The sequence below is a fragment of the Phalaenopsis equestris genome, unplaced genomic scaffold (assembly GCF_001263595.1).
Source record: "Phalaenopsis equestris unplaced genomic scaffold, ASM126359v1 Scaffold001010, whole genome shotgun sequence".
Taxonomy (NCBI): Eukaryota; Viridiplantae; Streptophyta; class Magnoliopsida; order Asparagales; family Orchidaceae; genus Phalaenopsis; species Phalaenopsis equestris.
This window is the reverse complement of record NW_018165449.1, coordinates 53,774-70,981: the sequence shown is the minus strand read 5'-3', so window position 1 is coordinate 70,981 and position 17,208 is coordinate 53,774. Positions and strand designations below refer to the sequence as shown.

The 17,208-nt window shown below is 34.4% G+C and overlaps 1 protein-coding gene across 2 annotated transcripts in view; it reads right to left on the bottom strand.

Moving 5' to 3' along the window:
• Positions 1–4,793: 4,793 nt before the first annotated feature.
• Positions 4,794–17,208, bottom strand: part of LOC110032697 — a 29,577-nt gene continuing 17,162 nt past the window's right edge. Inside the window, exon 3 of one of the 2 annotated variants that reach the window (XM_020736407.1) lies at positions 4,794–5,064. In XM_020736407.1, the coding sequence (XP_020592066.1) occupies positions 5,058–5,064 (7 nt within the window). In that variant the 3' untranslated portion in view covers positions 4,794–5,057. The remainder of the gene's footprint in view (positions 5,065–17,208) is intronic. The other variant, XM_020736404.1, reaches the window with a different exon arrangement.

Genomic DNA, 17,208 nt, shown 5'->3' with positions numbered 1-17,208 from the left:
TTGTATTCTATGTCAAAACTTTCCAAATTAGAAAAATTTTACCAGGTTCACTTCATCAGTGATAGGCACTCAAATGATGGCTTTGCCGATCTTGAGACCTCCTTCACTCTATATTTGAATGTCTAGCAGTTCATGGTCGATGATAGTGATCGCTCGCATGTAAAAGCTCATGCATTGTTCCAAGTTTCCTTGGACTATGATTATCTCCATATTCTCAAAAAATTTCATGGCTACATGGTATGTCGAAGATACAGCCCGGTAACTGTTCAGCAACAGTCAGTCAAAGCTGAGGAGATTCCACCACAAAAAAAATTCTCCATATTTGTGAACTATTTTTCTCACTCCCCCATGAGACAGCTAGGGCGATCACCTCCAAAGCCTCCTTTTGCTCACTTAAGAAGCTGAATAGTGGGTCGGCTGGTGTCACCAATCACTCAGCCTTGATTCCTAGTTTGTTAATCACCATTTTGAACAAAATGTTGACTAAACTGCTAATGTTGACAAGGATGCTCGCCACCTGGTAGTTTCTTATGAGCATCATAATGATGATCACCTCATTGCACCGGTTTCCCTTTAGGGGGAATCTATGTTTTGAAAATAATTTGGGGTGAATACGAGTGTAAGAGGTGACGAAACATACCTCCACCGACGATAACCAGGATGCTTCCATCCATGTGGATTTCATTCATCTACACTGGTCCATCCATGAGTACCTGTACTGGGGCCTTCCCCTGTTAATGTGTGTGTGATCCAACGACCACAAACTCCTTCAACTATTTGACCTTGATGAGCTCTTCCACCATATTTCTCAGATGATGAAACTCCTCTGTGTTGTGCCCATTGTCTCGATGGTAGGCACAATATTAATTCAGGTTACGTAGTTGCGGTGCTGTCTTCAGTGAGGAGTGGTGGGGGCCTTCTTGAAGTAGTCCTTATTTTGAATGGCTTAGACTAGACGAACTCCTTCACTTATTTGACCTTGATGAGCTCTTCCACCATTTTTCTCAGATGATGAAACTCCTCTGTGTTATGTCCATGGTCTCGATGGTAGGCACAATATTAATTCAGGTTACGTAGTTGCGGTGTTGTCTTCAGCGAGGAGGGGTGGGGGCCTTCTTGAAGTAGTCCTTATTTTGAATGGCTTAGACTAGCTCGATCATTGACACATTCAGGGGTGTCGACCCTTGCATCTCTCAATATACAAGTGGTTGCTCATAGTACTAAGCTGGTTGTTGATCATGATGGTATAAGTGACCATTGCTGCTTCAATCAACCCCTTGCACATCCCGAGATTGAGGATGATTGGTATGTTAGTCGTAAGGGGCTTGATCACCCTTTGGCCTTATGTCGTCCTACCAACCCTTCCGCTTCTATGACTGGTGATTGAATACTCTTAGTTTAGTTTCTAAGGACTCAATAAGGTCTTCTTCAGTGGCAAAGTGGTAATTTGCTAATTCTAAGTCCTCCATGAAGATCCTTAGCTTGTGTAGATTCAGGTCAAACCTGAATCGCTTGTTGTAAATCATGTGCTTTAAGGCTGTTCGGGCGATGAGAAGCTCCATGTTCTTCACTTCCAACATTTTCTTCTAGAAATGGGTGATATAAGCCTGTAGGCTTTCATTTACCCAATGTCTGATCCTAAGCAAGGTCTTTGTATCCTTCCTCGATTTTTGCTAATTAGCACGGTGTGTCAAAAAGAGCTTCCGGAATTTTAAGAAGGACGGGATGATCCAATCTGGTAGGCTATTAAACAATTAAAGCGCGGCTCCTATCAGCATGGTCAGAAATATATGGCACTTCTTGCCGCCATCGATCTGTAGAACTCCAATTGTTGACTCAAAAGAAGCTAGGTGATCAGTCGAGTCACTCTTCCCTTTATAAGGATTAAAGTGAGGAATCCTAAGCTTCACTGAGGGTATGGTTTCCAAAATTATTCAGTAGAAAGTGCAACCCCTAGCTGATTGAGCAAGCAATCCCACTCAATGCACTCGATGTTGGACTGTCGATGTAGACAGTGCACTGTCTGTCTATTAGGAATCTTTAGATTAACCTTGAGGCACTGACAGATTATTGAGGTGAGTTTTTTTAGGACGAATTCCTCTAGAGTTTCCCTCTATGGGTAGCGATCGGGTATTTTGCCAAGTCATGACTGTCAAAAGAGCCTCGAACTAGTCCATTATTTGTTCTCACAATGCTTGGAAATCTTCCCATATTTCTCAACGAACGGTCTCTCTATTGAATTTCTTGGGAGTTATTTCTCACTGCAAGAATTCTCCTTTGTAGTTGGCTTCGCTTCTCATATAAGGCATGTCCATGCCCACTGCACCATCTTTCAGGATGTTCAATCCTAAATTATAATTCAGAATTACACGCATAGAGAGTTAGACCTGAGAGTGAGAGGAGGACGGAGAGAATAAAAGTGTTAGGAAATTTTCAGTGGAGAGGCCAGAAAAAAATCCTCAGACCAGGGGCCCCTTTATTCGTCTTTTGCTCTCTAATTATGGAAGTGTAATCATACAATTATAGAAAGGAAGGACAATTATGGAAACCACACTTAATGCAATCAATGTGTTGATATAATACTAAATTTGTATTACAATTTGAATTCAAATATGGAGGTAATCAGCCGATCGATGTGTTTGAGTTCAATCGACTGTGGTGACCGGTCGAGTGGTGTTCACGGCTGGCGAAGTATAAATTGGTTGGCCGACTACTTGCAATCGGGTGCCCATGTAAGGAGTTTAGGCGGTCGAGACTATGGGCGTGGTCCACCGCTTGAATCCATTGTCCAATATGTCGGCTGACTTCGACCAAGAACAGTTGGCTCGGATCATGCTCCTCTAACTTGATGCCTTGATTATCCAGCCACCATCCTGGACCGTTTAATTGCTTTGAGATTCGTGTCGACAGTTCTAGTGCATGCAAAAATATATAATTTCATTTCAAAATATATTCAACTTTGGGCTTGGGCGCGGCAATAATTTCTCATCTATTTTAAAAGTTGTTCCAATAAATCATCTTCAAACTCACGTTTTAAAGTAAAAACCATATATATTATGTTCATTATTAATTATCTTATAGTGCGCTTTGGCTTGATCATTATGCAAATTCGATTTTTAATATTCATTTGCTTCATGATCATTTTGAAGACATTAAAATGCATTATTATAAAAAAAATTAGGAAGAGACGCAGCAGCAATGGTGTGTGTACTAGTTTGCATTATTATTAGTGTACGTATTTGCTCTTTCAATTGAAAGAACCCTTATTATTTATTCAAAATGTAACGCAAATTTAAAACATACCCAATTAGTAAAATATTACATAACTGCCCTTGCCCTTGTATCGGAATTTTACAGACCTTTAGCTAAAAACAGAGAGAAAAAGGAGGGGGCGAAAAACTAAGAAAAAAAAAAAAGCAATTCAATTAAAAAATATATTTTATATAAAGAAATATCTTTTAAATTTCAAATAGAAAAGATAATCTATATACCGGACTCTTAGTCATACTTAGAAAAAAAACAAGCTTCATCTTTGTATCATGTTATTATTCAATGAGCATACAATTGGACTCCTATAACATTTTTTTTAATTTAAATTTTATAATTATTTGTTTTTTTTGGTTTCCGGAAATTAAAGTTTTGGACATCCATGTAACGGTTCACACACAAATCAATAATCTAGAAGAGTAATCTTCTATCATTTTTTATTTTTATTTTTATTCTTGTTTTTGTTTTGAAAAGGTTTATATTTCGCCACCTCTCCCATGCAAAATTGCCTCGATTTGCGAAGTTAATGACCTCCGCAGCAACCTTCCTCTAAACACGCAGCTTAGGCTTATGAATATAACAAGCAAACATATTAACTAATGCAAGTTCATTATTTAAAATTCCTCCAATTAGATTTCAATCTTAATTATGAAAAGCATTTTAGTAATAATAACATTTGCTTACTTTACAATACATATTCACATGTGATTAAATACATTTTCTAAAAGAAAACAAAAAATGTTGTTTGCTAAAAATTAGATGAAATTGAATTCAATCTTGCCATTCACCTTGAAAGATAAGAAATGAGCTATAGTTTTGAGAGCTTTAAACTTAAACTTCTTTTTAATAATAAAATTTTAAATTAATAGAATGATAGATTATAATATTACATTAACTTATTGTTATAATAAAAAAATATTACTAAAACTCCTTAAACTAAATTAAGAAAAAAAAAACATATCAAACATTGTAAAGCAAACTCACAGACAGAAGACCTTTAATCATACCAACTACACCATCCTTTTTTTCTATTATCCCTTCCAAATTGAACTCAATCTCATTTGGACAAATCGCAACATAAATATTATTTGTATGAAAATCTGAAGCAGCCGTTCAGGCTATACCTCCATTAAAAGTCAATTAAAAGTTATAATATGAATTATAAATATATCTTTGAATTATTTTTTTGAAGTTCAATTTTTAGGAGTGTATAATGAATTATTGTTCTTATTTATTCAAAAAAATCAACACTAAATTTGGACGTATTCAATGCATTATAGAACCTTTTTTTTTTTTTTTTTTTTTTTTTTTTTTACTTATATAATTGACTTGCACCCAATTTTGGGAGAATAAAAACATTAAATATAGCACAACTGAATTTTGGGTGGGAAAAACATTATAAAGATATTTTGTTCAAGCATTATTAATTACACTTCATGATCTATGGCAATGCCTTCTACAATGCCATTAAATCAGTGTAAACATACAGGTTCATAATAATAGCAAATAAAAAAACGTGCAAGAAATGTAGAATTGCAAAATTGAAGTCACAAATACTTCATAAAATAATTTGTTAATACATAATGGAGACGGAAAAAAAAAACGAGATATCCCAAATCATTATCAGAAAGCTAAATAGGAAAAGATATTCTCAAATTGGAGCAGATCAAATCTTATTCAGTCTATTAAAAAAGCATGGTTACAATCAACATTCCCTGAAGAGAAAAAAAAAGGAGAGAGCAGCAGTCTTGATACAAGTGCAGAACCCTCAAATTATAGCCATCATAACACTATTTCCTGGAAAATTATAAAAAAAAAAAAAAAGGAGTCGGGTGAGTTTAGAGATTAAAGTAAAAAACAAAAGCAATCGACCTGAAATGAGTATCTAATAATCACAATAAAATGATTTATATGAATTTATAGAAACTGAAAAGGAATATTGCAATACCATCACCTTCATCCACACACGCCATCAAGGTTGCCTGATAAAGAAGCATACCAATATAAATAGTCTTATCCAGCATACGAATCCTCATTTACAATGTCCTTAGAAATCTCAAACTGATTTTATGGAAGTATTTTTTTAATAGTTTTCATGAAAGTTGTATCCAATGTATATCCTTGTCCTCCATAACTATAAATTTATTTGTATTCTCTAATTCCTTCTGTGTTAAAAATATAAAGATATAAGAGAATATGTAAACACATGGGGGCATACGAATCCTCATTTACAATGTCCTTAGAAATGTCAAACTGATTTTATGGAAGTATTTTTTGAATAGTTTTCATCAAAGTTGTATCCAATGTATAACCTTGTATTCCATAACCATAAATTTATTTGTATTCTCTAATTCTTTTTGTGTTAAGAATATAAAGATATAAGAGAATATGTAAACACATGGGCCCGCAATATGAATCTGACTTGATGAATGGACCAACACAAACCAATAAGAAAGCACAGGTTAGACCCGATTATGCAAACAGTTCGATAAAACTTAGCATAGCTTGCCCCTACCACAACACCTTCTCACCCAAGTCGAGGGCCAAAGTTATTCACACACTAGTCGACTTGAATTGGGCAAACTGCCGTCCTGGCCACAATCAACTTGCAGCTCAACCCTAGCATTCTGCCCTTCGTACAAAGCTCAAAGATACCAAATGGTTCAACCACTCAAGTTTTGAATATGTTATGCAAAACAATGTGAAAAATAAATCACACAAACAAATAATCAGACGTTGCAATTATGTTGTTCGGCACAAATTCACCTACATCCACAGGGAAGGTGTAATGAAAAAACGACAGCAATAAAGTGAAAAACCGGGTCGAAAAGATTGCAAACCAGAAAATAACACATTTACGTGATTCGGCTAATTTGTCTACGTCAACAAAGCCACAGAATATTTTATTACTTCGAGAAATTACACTGTCGAGTGTCTCGGCGTTTACAAGAAAACTTTCTTTATCTTTCTCTCTTCCTTTCTCTCTCTTAGCTCTCAAGTAGGCTTGGCTTAGCACTTATGACAGACCAAAAGATGCTATTTAAAGAAAACGAAGAGAGAAAGGTGGAGAGAGGTAGGTGGGAAGCGGTAGGTGGGGTAGGTAAGTCACAGGCTTCATATATCTTACAGAAACGGTTATTCCACTATTAATAGGTGGAGAGAAAGGGGAGAAACAACTGAAATAGAGTTACCACTCCACACAAAAAATTAATCATAATTTATTCTATAATAAAGAGATGATTATGGAATACAAATTAAAAATATTTCAAGTATAAAAAAAATCTTATAATTAGATTTCCTCTAATTAGGAATTCCTATAATTAGATCTCTAATTAGATTGCATAATATCAATCTTCATAATATACACACTTCCCTATATAAAATCATTATATTTAATATTTTTCATAAAAATTTCCACCTCACCTACAACTACGGCGGTTATTCCACTATTAATAGGTGGAGACAAATGGGAGAAACAACTGAAATACAGTTACCACTCCACACAAAAAATTAATCATAGTTTATTCTATAATAAAGAGATGATTATGGAATACAAATTAAAAATATTTCAAGTATAAAAAAGATCTTATAATTAGATTTCCTCTAATTAGGGATTCCTATAATTAGATCTCTAATTAGATTGCATAATATCAATCTTCATAATATACACACTTCCCTATATAAAATCATTATATTTAATATTTTTCATAAAAATTTCCACCTCACCTACAACTACGCTAAAATGGTTGTCTACGTACCCCCTCACTAAAGGATCAAATCTCGCATAGTTCTTAAAAATGACCCAATGGGCAATTCATTATGAGTCTATTGTCGCCTCCCAAAAGAGTTCTTAAGAGAGGTGAGCAGCCCAGGACTTAAATACTGCTCTTCGGCCCTACACCTAACCAATGTGAGACTTCTTGTCCGTGACATTCTCCTCCACTCAATCACGTGACGCCCTCATCACAGATCGGCTTCTCCAAGAGTCATACTGGACCATGGAGAGTCAACACACCTGGCAGACAGTATTTAGAAATGACCCAATGGGCAATTCATTATGAGTTTATTGTCGCCTCCCAAAAGAGTTCTTAAGAGAGATGGGTAGCTCGGGACTTAAATACTGCTCTTCGGCCCTACACCTAACCAATGTGAGACTTCTTGTTCGTGACATTCTCCTCCACTCAATCACGTGACGCCCTCATCACAGATCGGCTTCTCCAAGAGTCATACTGGACCATGGAGAGTCAACACACCTGGCAGACAGTAATTTGTTTTGATACCACTTATCACCTCCCAAAAGAGCTCTTAAGAGAGATGGGTAGTCCAAAACTTAAATATTGCTCTTCGACCCTATAACCTAGCCGATGTGGAACTTTTTGTCCGTGACAGTGTTCACTAAACTCCAACAATATGTGAACTTAGTAATACCTTTGTGAGCATCTTCGCTAGATTCTCTTTCGTATTTATCTTCCTCAACAGAACATTATCGTCATCAATCAAATTCAGACAAAGTCGTAGCTCACATCCAAGTGCTTGGTATCAACATGATTAACCAAATTTATGGCAAAAAATATTACACTCTCTAACTATTACATAACACCGACAGAGACTCTAGATCAACTTCTAAGTCATCTAGTAAGCTCTGCATCTATATCGCTTCATTAAATCCGTGACTGTCATGCACTCAGCTTGTAGTAAACAAAATAAAAGTAAACTGAAGAACTGATCTCCAACTGAATGAATATATTGTCAACGTGAATAAATAGCTAGTCGCAAACCTACACCAATCTATATCATTTGCATAGTCTAAATCAGTGTAACCTACACACAAATCAAAAATAGATGATTATCTTTCAAAAACCAAACCGACATCAACTGTATCTCTCAAATACCTGAAAATACACTTCACACTATGTCAATGACTCCTTCCAAGATTATGCATGAACCTGCTCATAACATCAACTAATTGTGCAATGTCTGGTCTACTACAAACCATTACATCACTATCCACTACATTAGCATAATAAATTAATCATATTTTTTCCTCTTAGTCATCATTATGACACTGATATGAACTCAATTAAAAGTGAGATGCAATGAGTAGACTCACTGTCATACTCGAGTCATCAACCTTACACTTTTTCAGCAACTTTCGAACATATGATTATTGTGAGAGCCAAACATTTTTAGTTGTCTTGTTCCTGAGAATTTCCACGTCAAGAATTGTACGAGCTTCACCCAACTTCATTTGAAATGTTTGGACAATTGCTTCATCATATTAATCTCAATCTCATTGATATAAACAATCAACATGTCATCAACATATAGAGGTAAATAAATGAACTCAACATTGACCAACTTCTTAAAATATGCACAATGATCGTATGGGCTTCTCGAGTACACTCGTCCCATCATGAATTGATCAAACTTATTATACCAATGTCATGGTGACTACTTTAATCTATATAATAACTTGTCTTGTCAACAAACCAAGTTTGTTTAGGCTCTAAATTCAAGCGGTTGCAGCATATAGATCTCTTGTAATTCCACGTGTATGAACTGTCTTACCACCAAGCTACTCCAAAATTAGATCGTATTGTGCTACAAAAGCTAAGAGAACACGAAGAGGCACGAAGAGCACTGTCATAATTAATCTCTTCTCATTGAGCAAAGTCTTACAATTAACCCAGCCTTGTGTCGTTGTCGGCCGTACACGAAGAGCACTAGAGAGAGCACTGTCATAATTAATCTCTTTTCATTGAGCAAAGTTTTACAATTAACCCAGCCTTGTGTCGTTGTCGGCCGTCAATGTTTTGAAAATGATGATTTTTGTAAAATATGAAAATAGTTTTGATGTAAATATGATTTTTGAAAGTAATATTTTAATTTAAAAATATATGAGACCAAATGAGTCTTACATATTGAATTGTTTGGATGGATGAGCGCGATACCACAAGTAATACACTATCCAAAAGAAAAAGCATACCACTTGTCAGTAGGCTCAACCACCTAAACTAAGGAGTTTGTCACATCCGTTTGGTCTGCAAAACCTTTTATATATGGCCGACAAATTCCCCTACCTAATATAAGGATTAGATAAGGTTTATTTTACCTGGATTCCAAATTCCCTATAGAGACAAGTCTCTATAGTTAATTACATCTTAAATGACCAGGGTCACTTAAGAAAACTCTCGATTAAGATCAGTGTTTTTTCCTTCAAGATTTCAAAATTTAGGTTTCCAAGATTGGAAACTGGAAAATCAAATGAGAGTGGCTCAAACAAGAACAGTTATTTTAAGGAATCCAACAACCTAAGAAGGTATGAGTCCCACACTAATCTTGTGTCGATGAATGATACTATCGTCCTACGATTCAACAGGTCCCAGGATTGGGTCCTGATGTCGTAGGATAGAATATTATTTCGCTCTACCACCGGTTTGACTTTATCATCACCGCCCTAAGCCCCAAAACAAAACTGACCTACTTGCGACCTTGCTTGACGAACATAAGCAGCAAAAGCCTAAATCAAGAAGAAAAGAAAGCAAACCAAAAATCAAGAAATGAAAAAGAAAGAAGACCAACCCTCCTTCAAAACAAATTTAGACAAAAAAAACTAAAGCGGCAGGAGGGTTAACCTAAAGCATCCGACTGGCGGGACTTTCTCAAATGGTAAAAGAGGTGAAATACACTCCCCATGCTAACCAAGAACGAACCCGAAATGCCTAATTTAGAGACCTCCGAGCCATTTCCAAACTTTTCTCAAATATCACAAGGAATCCCTCTCCTCATTTCTTTCTCTTCTTTTCTTCTTCCTCACTTTTTTTTTTTTATTGCAATCAATTCGGTCCGCAGGAATAGACCTCAAAACATCTCCAGGCATTTCATAGATCATCTACCAAAAAGGGACATTCGAATTCTTCCAAATACCAAGAATTGAAATATTTCACCTCATAAGCATCAAAGCATTGAATTCCACTTCAAACCGAACGACTAAGAGGGCAAACCGAATCCAAGCAAACACCCCAAATTATATCAAAATACCATCATTCTATCTTTTGGCAAGTAGACCATGCATTTTCATATATATGTAATGTAACAAATAGCTTATGATTGAAATTCATGTATCAGATATACAAATGCATAAGATTTGTGTGGTATATATGAAAATTTCCTTCACAGTCAATCAATACACCAAAAGCAGGAATCTATCCATCAAGAAAGATTACAAAATATAAAATTTCAGCATAGAGCAACAACCATAATACTTCAATTACTAATAAGCCCATCAAAGCCAATGCATAGGATGCCCACATAATAGATTTCAGGTAAGGGCAGCAAGGGAGCCACCAACACCAACATTAAAAAAGTCCAAACAGCAGTTTTCAGGTAGGGGCAGCAAGGGAACAAATCAGAACACATTCAAGTAAGGTTCGAGAAGTTTCCAAATCCCATAAATTAAAGATGAGGCAATCTTGCATATTTCAAGTACGAAGCTTAACAAAATATCCAAATGGCACATATCAAAATCAGCACACCTTCGCACGTCGTCGCCTTCAAAAATCAGTAAAATAAAGAGCTTTGAAAAGAACAAAAGAAGCTCCCATCCAATTCATATACCTTTACATATAGAACCCATAAATTTGAACTTTACATACCCGCCACCTTAATCATGCATGAAGAAATATATATATATATATATATCTGTAGTGGGTTTGAGAGGTTGCCTTCCTTTATAAAGGCTCTCTCCTGTCACCTTTTTTCTTTTCTTCCCCTTTGTATTTTGTTTTGGTTTCTTTAATGAATTAGAGCTATGCTCCTTACATAAGAAGAAAAAAAAATATATATATATATATATATATATATATATATATATACATCTAAGCCAGCGCGATCTGTTTCGTCATCCGAGGTCATTTTAACGAATTCATTGATTTACGTGTGATTTGCTCGTGTGCAGAATTATAGCAATGTGTCATTTTTAGGTAAAACCAACATCCCGGACGCACTTGCGCAATCCATTTTTTCATCTAGTGTCATCCAGGAAACCTCGTCGACGATCGGGTCAAAAATACGTCAAATTTGATTTATCTTCAAATTTCGGGTTCTTTATCGGTTATTTCAAAAATTGACTTATGTTCCGATTAATTGTGAAGTTATTACAGGTGTAGGTGATGCAAATTGTGGTTATTGTGTGCGGATGCACTAAAGTCATTATGAGTGTCCTAAGGCTTTTAAACCCGATGGGATCTCTCTTTGAGCCTTCGCATGATGGCCCTTAACCACTCAACCAAATGATGATGGTCCGTGAACACAACCACTCGATGAAATGGTTATGGTTTGAGACCACTCAGGCGAGACACCACAAGAGAATTGGGAAGTGGTTTCAATTTCTAAAGGGGTAGGTTCAGCTCTAATCCTTTAAGATAGTCAATAGGAAACCATAGAGCTAGATTCTATGATCTAAGGAGAGGAGAAATGACCTCAAAATGAGGTCAACAATCGCACCTCAACTTTATGAATTTTTTTCTACTTTGCACACACCCATTTGCACGTAATGACTTTCCTCTCAAGAGGAAGCTTCACCAACCTCCAAGTACCATTCTTCTGAAGAGACTCCATATTTTCATCCATTGCCCCTCTCAGAAAATCGTCCGGGCACTCCACTGCGTCCTTGTAGTGATTAGGAATTTCAGCTTCCGTGACCAAGAATGTAAATACAATGTGATCTCTCAACCAAACTAATTTTTAGATATTTTGACACCTGACCCTACCCCTAATTAAGCTTCCCGAGTAAGGACCTCATCCTCGACACTTCTTCAACATCTTTCTGAGCACTATTAATAAGTACCTTCTAAGTTGCAACTAAAACAAGCACCCGAGTAAAAATGAACAAACGCTGTGGAACAAATAAAGTTACATCAAACTCTAACTTCTGATACAAATTTGTGGTCTCGATAGAACTCTCCACATGTTTCAAGTCTCAAGGCTTCAACATTTTTGCTTAGTCAAATGTAATATTCTTGTTAATGAAAATCTTCTCTACCTGATCAAAATATTTGAAGTGCTTGACTCTACGTCTAAAGCTAATAAAAATCATCTTTTTTGCTCGTGATCCAGTTAATCTTTCTGCATATGGTAGTAAGTTGGAGAAGCACTCTCATGTGCTCATAATCTCTAGCATAATGTCCCGACCATATCTTCTTTAGGGTCTTCTTTCCAATAGCTGCAAAATACAGATGATTCACCAAGTGACAAGCATAATATATGACTTCAACTAAAAAAGGCTATCCAAACCAACATTAAAAAACATACATTGAACTTTCTCTATCAAAGTTCAATTTATCCTCTTTATCACCCCGTTCTACAGTAGTGCCTATCCCAGCTCTTTAAGACTCTTGCAAGCAACGCATCTGATGTGTATTCACCCTCATATTGTATGATCTAATATACCATATATTTTAACCAGTTTGGCAGTCTAGGTCTAATGTTAGTCGCATATGCCACAATGTAGTGGCATCAAAAAAAATTATCAACAACAGCAGTTCTAGTAAATTTATTACCCTAAAGATGGCGAAATCCATTCAGAAAAATCAATGTTTCAAGGCATCCTCAGAACTCTTGCCTCAATAACTACCTTGTAGCCCTTGGCCTCTAAGACCCCAACTGACAATAATTCTTCCTGATATCCAAAATATCTCTAACATCAATCATCTCACTCAAGCAGCACCTGTGTTTAGAATCCAATGTGAATTATTTGTACATAAACTATGATAAAATGAAGATAAAGATACATCTAATTTGCCTCATCACACCTCTCCACAATAAGATTAACTTTCACCTCAGAGATAATTTCCTTTTTATCCTCCTTCAACTTCAGACTATCTTTCCTAAAATATGTCTTTAAATAGAAGGCACACTATTTTTTTTTCAAGACTGAGCTCACAAAATTTGTCCCGCTTTAAAGAAGTACTATTGTTGTCAACCTTCTTTGCCCAATTCTTCTCAAATCTATCATGTTGGAGTATAATTGTCTCAGCTGACTTCATCTTTATAGACTCGTCCCTTCAATAGAACTCTTAGTTCAACGATGTAGTAATCACCTCGCTATAATTTCCAGAAATGAGTTTCATTTTGAAATTTTGATGCTCATCCAAAATTGAATTCAACGAAATTGTCATGTCTGCATCTCCAACTTTTTCATCCAAATTTAACAAATCTATCAAAAGCTTTATAAAATCATTCTAGTGTTCATCAATAGTAACTACACGTCTATCTGAAACCTGTAAAGTAAACACTTCATAAAAAGATGATTCTTCATTCTCTTCGTGAGATATTTGTTCTCCAACATTCTTCACAATTTTTCTACAAAAGCCTTCATCATCGCCACATATTTGATCTCTTGAGATAAGCAATTTCAAATTAAGCCACAAGCACTCTAGTTCATCTTCAGCCAATTTTTTTGTGACATCTCGTCAGGACATTCATTGCTATCAAGAATTTTCTTCAGATTTAACGAATACAACGCATTCATTACCTCGCATTGCCACGTGCCAAAGTTCTATTTACTGTTATATCTCGTAGCATCATCCTTAACAGGGATGTATAACCATCTATGAATCGATGTCTTCTCCACCGTCGTGGTTGATATTGAAGTACCTGATAACATGCTATTATCCACTACTCTACCAGATCTTGTGGCCTAACTTATTTTGATTTCTTTACCTTATATCGACAACATAGCAAGAATCGCAATGGCTTGTTGCCAGAATCGCACCAATCTGATTCTGATACCAAATTATTGTGCAAAACAATTCAGAAAATTAAATCACACAAGCAAATAATCAAATACTGTGCAATTTACGTGGTTTATTGCAAATCCATCTGTCCACGGGGAGTAGTTATTTCCCTATCGACAAGTGGAGAGGAAAAAAACGATTGAAATAGGATATAACTCCACACACAAAATCAGCTTTAATCCCTTCAATAAATAAGAAATGATTATGACATACACATTGTAAATATTTCAAACATAAAAAAGATCATGTAATCAGATCACCTCTAATTAAGCTACCTAATATCATTCTTCTTAATATAGAAAAGATAATGTAATTAGATATCTAATTAAGTTGCTCAATTTCAAACTTGCTAATGTATACACTTTCCAATATATAATTATTGGATTTAATACTTTTCATAACAAAAAAAACTTCCATACCCAAACCACAAAAGTGTTGATGCCTTCTACTTTTATGTATTTATAAGGACGAAAATGCCTGTATGAGAATCTTTTCCTCTTCTTCTATTCTCTCTTTGCAAGAAAAGAATTATTCTTGCATCCCTCTCTCTCTCCCTCTTCTCAAGTGCACCAATATAGATGGTGTCAAGGACATATCAAATTTTAACAATTTGCCTTCTTGATGGATAAATCATTCGCCCTTGCTATTATGGCCAAAACAACTAAATTGATTATACTACCCTTCCTTTAATATAATGGAAGATTTACATGTACATATCACTCAATTCTTACGAATTTACATATCTAACATCTAAACTTCAATTTTTACATATATGCCACCTCACCTATGCATCAAAAGGTGTGTTTCACCTTTTAAAAGTTAAAACAGTGATACTTTTTGTGATATTAAAGATTTCGATGGTATAAATATAAAAAGCATAGTTTAGTAAATTCATAGGATTTTGTTCGTACTTATGTAAATGCCTCTAATATAATTCTTTCTCTATATAGCATTTCTACGTTTTGCCATATAATCATCTAAAGCATATTATCAGCATTTCACAGGCAAGTTCCTGTGATAAAATAATTTTCAATAGGAAATCTAAAGAGTGGACAATTATAAAATAATTTTGGGGAAAAAATCTCTTTAGATATCTAACTAAAATTTTGATTTGAATGAGCTTCAAAGACTTCAGATTCTCTTTTAATAAATAATTAATTTTAGTCATTGTTATAAATAACTATTTCGTCAAAAGATCATGATACCAAAAATTTCCAAACACTAAAAAAAAAGGAATTTAGAGAGCTTATGACGAATTCATCAAACGTTTTAGATGATTTGGTCACATTAAATGTTGACCTTCTGACGATCCGATCAGGAGAGTAGATGTTTTAGATTCTACTTATGTTAAGAAAGGCAGAGATAGACCTAGGAAGACTTGGGCTTATTTATAAAAAATGATTTTAATTTATTAGAACTAACTGAAATTATGACACTAATTAGGACGCAATTGAGGAAAAGGATTCATGTAGCCTACCCCACGTAATGGGATTAAGGCTTTGTTGTTGTTGTATGATGAATTCATCAAAATTCTTTATAATGCATATACTGGTAAAGCTGTAACTATATAGATAAGCTTCAATTGAGCCAAAATTCCATACAAGTATCTGAAATCATCAAGTTTGCATGAATAACACTGAAGTGACATCCAGAATCACCTCCTTAAAATACTACATCGATACCATGCCTGATATTTCATGCAACACTAGAACCCTCTGCAATGCATGCATACATTAAAAATTTTATAAAAAAGAAAAATATGATAAATTTTATTCATAGCCGTTTTTTGGCTCTAGCAAATGAAAAATAAGAGAATAACCAAACTCATAATGGATCCATATGGACTGAAAAAGATATATTAAGAGGAAAAAAACTACCAAATGTCTTTAAATATGATCAAATAAATCAAGTTATAAATTTTAAGAATCTTAAAGGCAATCATTGTTCATAAATTCTTTGAAATGCTGTCACAATTTCATCTTTTCCGTAGCTTATTTTTATAAATATGTATATCACAAACAAAATAATAAAGGCATGATCTTTCATTATAAGAATAATTTAAAAAAAAAATCGTCAAGACCTGCATTATTAGATTGCCAAATTAATTCATCATCAATAGTAAACATGATTAATTAGGTTTTAAAATTAGAAATAGGTTCAATTTCTATAAGTTCCAGTCAGACATAATCTCATGTAAAATTCAATTTCTGAATTAAATTTGGACTCTTGTTAAGAGTATGTTCAAATGTAGGTGTAGATATAAATTCAACAAAAAAAAAATCTTGATAAAACCATATTTAAGAATGCATGTGCATGATTCTTATGTGGGTGTGGGTTGGCAAGCTTTAAAAGAGATGACAAGATATTTATAGCCTTCAAATACTGAGCTTTTCAGATGGAATTCAACATTTACGCAGCTAATATTATAGATGAATGCAGCTGTCAAAAAGACCAAAATCTTGTCGGCGTTATAATGTAACCAAGTTCTAAAAATAAATTTAATACAAAATATCAAATGGTCTAAGGTTTTCTAATGTGACTGTTGTTAAACCCATGAGCCTAGGAATTCATGTGTCTCAACATTTAAATTTGCTGTAACGTGCCTTATATAATGTCACCTAATACTTTGTAAACTTTTCTATTTCAAATTCATATTATTATAACAATAATGAAAATAATGATTGCTTCGGCTCCATGGAGGAAAGTTAAAAAATGATAAAAAAAATGCTCTAGTGAAGAATCTTGGCCCCAAGGTGTAATTAGTTTCGTGAGAGTGTTGCCATGGAATCCTTTCTAAATTGATTGAAGCATACGGTGTCAAAGACAATTTAGACATAATTTAGATCTAACTAATATTATTATACTATATATTTATCTAAAATTTTTGGATGCTATAAATATTTCATTTCTATTTATTTATTTTATTATATTTTATTATTAGTATAAATTATAATAATTAGTGATCATATGCTAAAAATTCATTTCAACCGCCAATTCAGTAATCAATATTATTAAAAAAATCGAGGCGAAATTTCAAAAATATTATAAACCAAATTATTTCATATTATTACAGTTAATTTTGTTATTTAAGCAAAGCTAAATTGTTTCTTCTAAATTTTCTAAAGTTTTCAGAAATTTAATTTTT